Source organism: Salvelinus sp. IW2-2015, unplaced genomic scaffold (assembly GCF_002910315.2).
Source record: "Salvelinus sp. IW2-2015 unplaced genomic scaffold, ASM291031v2 Un_scaffold1476, whole genome shotgun sequence".
Taxonomy (NCBI): Eukaryota; Metazoa; Chordata; class Actinopteri; order Salmoniformes; family Salmonidae; genus Salvelinus; species Salvelinus sp. IW2-2015.
The window spans coordinates 102,536-108,456 of NW_019942933.1; the positions used below are offsets into that span (position 1 = coordinate 102,536).

General features: G+C 40.6%; 2 protein-coding genes across 3 annotated transcripts in view; both read right to left on the reverse strand.

The window, feature by feature from the left end:
- Nucleotides 1–5,921, reverse strand: part of LOC112070965 (guanylate-binding protein 1-like) — a 103,539-nt gene that overhangs the window by 49,115 nt on the left and 48,503 nt on the right. The window lies entirely within an intron of this gene.
- Nucleotides 1–5,921, reverse strand: part of LOC112070966 (guanylate-binding protein 1) — a 28,852-nt gene that overhangs the window by 3,452 nt on the left and 19,479 nt on the right. The window contains exons 7-10 of the mRNA XM_024138427.2: nucleotides 4,156–4,398; nucleotides 3,749–4,029; nucleotides 3,170–3,382; nucleotides 2,901–3,003 (exon numbers count right to left, since the gene is read on the reverse strand). Coding sequence (XP_023994195.1) covers nucleotides 2,901–3,003; nucleotides 3,170–3,382; nucleotides 3,749–4,029; nucleotides 4,156–4,398 — 840 coding nt within the window. The remainder of the gene's footprint in view (nucleotides 1–2,900; nucleotides 3,004–3,169; nucleotides 3,383–3,748; nucleotides 4,030–4,155; nucleotides 4,399–5,921) is intronic.

Genomic DNA, 5,921 nt, shown 5'->3' on the forward strand with positions numbered 1-5,921 from the left:
TATCTCACATTAGCATATTATGTAAATAAAACATATTATTATCTATGTTACCCAACTAATTCTGATTCATCCTCCCCACAGCTTTATCGCTTAAATATACCTTCCTCTCGTCAAGGCTTATCTGCTTAAAATAAACACCAACACGTGGTGGTTTGAGACCCTGAATGAGGATTGGCTGACAGCCATGGTATATTGATCCGTATACCCCGGGATGACAAACATGGTTTTTTTTACTGCTCGTAGATTTACGTTGGTAAACAGATTATACTAGCAAATAAGGCACCTCAGTGGTTTTGTGGTATACTGCCAATATACACGGCTAAGGGCTGAAAGACCCAGGCACTCCGCGTTGCGTCTTGCCTTCAGAACAGCACTTTTTACCCGTGCTATATTTGCACAAATAACGCCCCCCTCGGGGCTTAATTGCCTTAAATACTATGACATTCTCTTCAGGCTTGTTACTTAAATTATAGCCTCACTCTCTCAGGCCTTATTGCTTAAAAATACCTCTAATATTCTTCAAATTACAGTATAATCATGCTCAATCAGCAATAGACCAAAACGTGTTGTTTTTATCCATCTCGGTTTTGAAGTCCTTACAATCACACCGGCGTGATTTATTACCTTCAACCACCTTTTGAACATTGTGTTTTTGAAGCTACATACAATTGAGAATTTCTATCGGGCAATTTCATCGTAATTGTTTATTTCTTTTTGAACCATTTTGAACCACCTCCGTTTAAGAAAATGTTTTCCAACCGAATCGGGGAATGAATACACTCTGATCACACGCAAACACATACAAACAAGCATGATCATTTTGTTCATTGTATAATTCCTTCTCACATCTACGCACGTCGTCCTCCTTCACCTTTTCCTTTCGCTTGTGGACTTCAAAGTGTACACCAATCAGCTGTCTGTGACCAAGAAGATAAATACTTACAAACCAAACCTTCATATCATAACGCACTAACCGCTACACACAGCCTAGGATCATTTGTCACCATATTAGCTTTACATCAATAGCTAGGACCAACTTAGCTACTAGAAACTAATGCATTCGTAAACCAGCTACAATCACCCAGTACATGTGTACAGTCAGCAAGCAGTTTAACAGTTACACCTGCAGGCCCCAGGTGGCAATTAATCTGCAAAAACAACAAAATTTATCTTGACGAGTTCCAGTGTTGGGCTATAGACCATGGGAAGCATTAGCTAACATAGCAAATCCCTCACTGTTTTAGCCTTATTGTTTGAGTAGGATAATCTAGCTAGTTGCATTTGGAAACGTTTAAAAAATTGCAACTAAATTATATTGCTCTCTCTCTCTTCTGCTGTTCCTCATTTTAAAGAAATTAATTATTACTGTTGATCTATTGTCTCTCTATCTTTTTGTCCATTTACTCACCAAATTTTTACACAGTAGTGCTAGCTATCTGCAGCTTATGCTTTCAGTACTAGATTAATTCTCTGATCCTTTGATTGGGTTGACAACATGTCAGTTCATGCTGTAAGAGCTCTGATAGGTTGGAGGAGAAAGGAGATATTATTTGGGACGTACCAAGATCTGCTTGTACTATAAAAACTAGTAATGCCAATGTTATCTTTCAGTTACTAGTAAAAAGATCAATGACTACAACCTCCCGCGAGAGTGCATCCGGAACTTCTTCCCCCTCACGCAAGTGTTTTGTGTTCCCCTCCCCTACACTCCTGACAACATGCAACGACTGGACTCCATGACGAGGCTGAGCTTTCTGAAAGCTTCAGAGAGTCGCAGATACTTTCTGCCGTTTCATTTTCCAGGAGAGCCGTATGAAGACTGTTATAGGGGGAACACACATTGACCGGAGAGTGAGTTCAGATATCTACCTACAGGACAGTGTGAAAATTGATAAATATATTGATAATTGAATTTTATTGTACCACTAAATATTTAGTGCCACATATTTTTCCTCCCACCTCTATCTAAATGCAGTGCTGGGGCACTTGGTCAACACCTATGTGGATACCATAGCCAAGGCATTGTACCCTGTCTGGAGAATGCTGTGTTGGCCATGGCTAAAACTGAGAACCAGGCTGCTGTGGATGAGGGCCTGGCGGTGTACCAGAAGGGAATGGAGGTGTGAAGGCCTTATTCCCGGTGGACAATGATCAGCTGTCAGAGAACCACCTTCGCTCAGAGACCCAGGCCAGACAGGCGTTCATGAAGCGATCCTTCAAAGACGAAAATGGGAGTTCTTGAAAGCTCTTGCGGTATGGATCATCATTCTAGATCTGTGCCTGGTACATGATTGATTATCTTATGCAACAACAATGATAATCATTAACAGTAACACCAGTGACACCAGGTGGAATATGGCCAATCAGTGCAATTCCTCAATCAATTAACTTCTAGAGACAAAAGAACACTACCGTGAAAATCATTGCTCAGATTAGATTTTTAATCTTGGATTAAAAATAACACTATATTGAATAAAAGTCTAATATAGATATGGAGCCAATATGTAAAATTTATCACTATAGGAACATGGCATACCGGATTCACATGCCTGAATCTGAAAATTCCCAATAAATCTTTCAGGAGGCCATTGGCAACCACTTCGCCGACCTATCCAAACAAAACAAGGATGCCTCTGAGAAGAAGTGCAAGGCCTTCTTGAGAATCTGTCTGCTCCGATGGATCAGGGGATGAAGGAGGGGACATACGCCACACCAGGAGGCTATGAGATTTACTGCGATCACCATGACAACATAGTGGCACAGTACCGGGCCGAGGCCAACAAAGAGTCAGGGTAAGAGCTAGAACCCAACAATATCAACAACGTAGTGTATTAGAGAATCAAAAACATCCATCATTAGTCAATAATGAAATTAACATAAAAGATTGAGGTGTGGCTTACCTTGGATTTCCTTCTCTTTTTCAGTCAGTTGTTTGTCAGCTTGCAGGATGGAGTTGGACTCTACACTCTTTCTCTTCAGGAACTGCTCCAGAACCTCCTCAGCCTGCAGAAAACACGCCTTATAGGTTGTTGCATTGATTTTCATTCAAACCGTAACCAGGTGACTGAAATTAGTTGAAATGTTTAGTTGGTCATTAATGACTAATGATGGATGTTTTTGATTCTCTAATACACTACGTTGTTGATGTTGTTTGGGTTCTAGCTCTTACACTGACTCCTTTGTTAGGCTCGGCCCGGTACTGTGCCACTATGTTGTCATGGTGATTGCAGTAAAGCTCATAGCCTCCTGGTGTGGCGTACGTCCCCTCCTTCATCCCCTGATCCATCAGAGCAGAAAGATTCTCTAGAAGGGTATTGCACTTCTTCTCAGAGGCATCCTTGTTTTGTTTGAAAAGGTTGACGTTGTGGTTGCCAATGGCCTCCTGAAAGATTTATTGGGAATTATCAGATTCAGCCATGTTCCTACAGTGATAAAGGGTTACATATTGGCTCCATATCTATATTAGGCTTTTATTCAATATAGTGTAATTTTTATTCCAAGATTAAAAATCTAATCTGAGCAATGATTTTCGCAGTTGTGTTCTTTTGTCTCTAGAAGTTAATTGATTGAGGAATTGCACTGCTTGGTCATATTCCACCTGGTGTCCTTGGGTCCTACTGGTGTTATTGTTACTGGTGATTATCATTTTGTTGCATAAACTAATCAATAATTTTTCTATTGAACGGCCTTGACGATGTTAAAAATGCATTGTGTGAACCAGGCACAGATCTAGAATGATGATCCATACCGCAAGAGCTTTCAAGAATTCCCCATTTTTGTCTTTGAAGGATCGCTTCATAAACGCCTGTCTGGCCTGGGCCTCTGAGCAAAGCTGGTTCTCTGACAGCTGATTGATGTCCACCGGGAATAAGGCCTTCACATTCTCCATTCCCTTCTGGTACACYGCCAGGCCCTCATCCACAGCAGCCTGGTTCTCAATTTTAGCCATGGCCAGCACTGCATTCTCCAGACAAGGCACATTGCCTTTGGCTATGGTCTCCACATAGGTGGTGACCAGGTGGCCCAGCACTGCAATCAGACAAGTGTGAGAGGAAAAACATGTGCCACTAAATATTTTGTGGTACAATAAAATTCAATATATCAATATATTTATCAATTTTCACATACTGTCCTGTAGGTAGATATCTGACTCACTCTCTCCGGTCAATGTGTGTCCCCCTATAACAGTCTTCGTACGGCTCTCCTGGAAAATGAAGCGGCAGAAAGTATCTGCGACCTCTCTGAAGCTTTCAGAAAGCTCAGCATTGTCCATGGAGTCCAGTCGGTGCATGTTGTCAGGAGTTGTAGGGGAGGGGAACACAAAACACTTGCGTGAGGGGAAGTAGTTCCGGATGCACTCTCGCGGGACGTTGTAGTCACTGACCTTTTTACCAGTACCTGAAAGATAACATGGGCATTACTAGTTTTTATATTACAAGCAGATCTTAGACGTCCCAATAATATCTCCTTTCTCCTCCAACCTATCAGAGCTCTTACAGCATGAACTGACATGTTATCAACCCATTCATAGGATCAGAGAATTAATCTAGTATTGAAAGCATAAGCTACAGCTAGCTAGCACTGCAGTGTATGAAGTGTGATGAGTAATTGACTCAAAGAGAAAGACAATAGTTTAACAGATTTTAACAAATGAATTTCTTTAAAAATGAAGGAGAAGCGATGGAGAGTGTATTTTTCGTTGTATTTTTTCCACTTTCAGTTAGCTAGTGAATGCAGCTAGCTAGTTTAGCCTACTCAAACAACCGGCTAAAACAGCGAGGGATGCTATGTTACCTAGCTGGAAAAGTCTAACATTGAAACTCTTCCAAGGTAAGCTTTTGTTTTAAGTAATTTATTGCCACCGGGGCCTGCCGGTTTAACTGCTAAACTGCTTGCTGACTGTTAACTGTAACGTTACTGCATGAATGTAGCGGGTTTAGTAACACCTTACTTCTATTAGCTATGTTGACTATGACGTTAGCTAATATGGTGACAATGATGCAGATGTGTGTAATAGTTAGCAGTTATGATATGAAGGTTTGACTTAGATTTTTTTTGTTGCCTGGTCACAGACAGCTGATGTGTTGTGCACTGAAGTCTACAAGTGAAGGGAAAATGGTGACAGGTGGAGAGCATGTAGACGCGAGAAGGAATTATATATTTATATGTATATATATATATAAAATGAGCAAAATGATCATGCTGTTTGTATGTGGCTGCTATGAAACGAACAGTGTTTGCGTGTGATCAGGGGTGTATTCATTCCGCCGATTCTGTTGAAAAACATTTCTTAAGCTTTCTGCCAATATCAGAAATGTCTATGTCCTGGGAAATGCTCTTGTTACTTACAACCTCATGCCAATTGCATTAGCCTACGTTAGCTCAACCGTCCCATGGAAGGGACACCGATCCCGAAGAAGTAATTAAACTGGGTGAATGGAATATGAATGACAGTCATCCAATATGCTGTAATAGAAATCAGGCCATGGTCACGAAAAAAAAAAAATTGTCCTCCCTCGTCTTAAACGTCACCGACCACCGCTGTTTCATTCATCTGCTTGATCTTATATTTAGCGTCACATTGAAGTGTTTTACCACGCTCTTTTCAGGACAACCAGGACTACATGTAGAACAACAATTTGACATAAACAGTTGCATTCGTGAGATTTATTTCAAATGTAAAAAAAATTAAAAAATACGGTCCGACTTAACAGAAACCTGATAAAAAAAATAATTTATGAAAATGCTGCAAGTCCAGAAATTATTTGCTCAGTGGGAAACTAATATCCAACTACTCAGTGACGACTGTGTGGAGTTTGGAGTTTGTGACAGCAACTATGTGATCATATTACAGTATTATAGACACTATGTCCTGGGATTTCCTATGATCTTCTATGTAGAAGAACCCCTTACAGTATTAT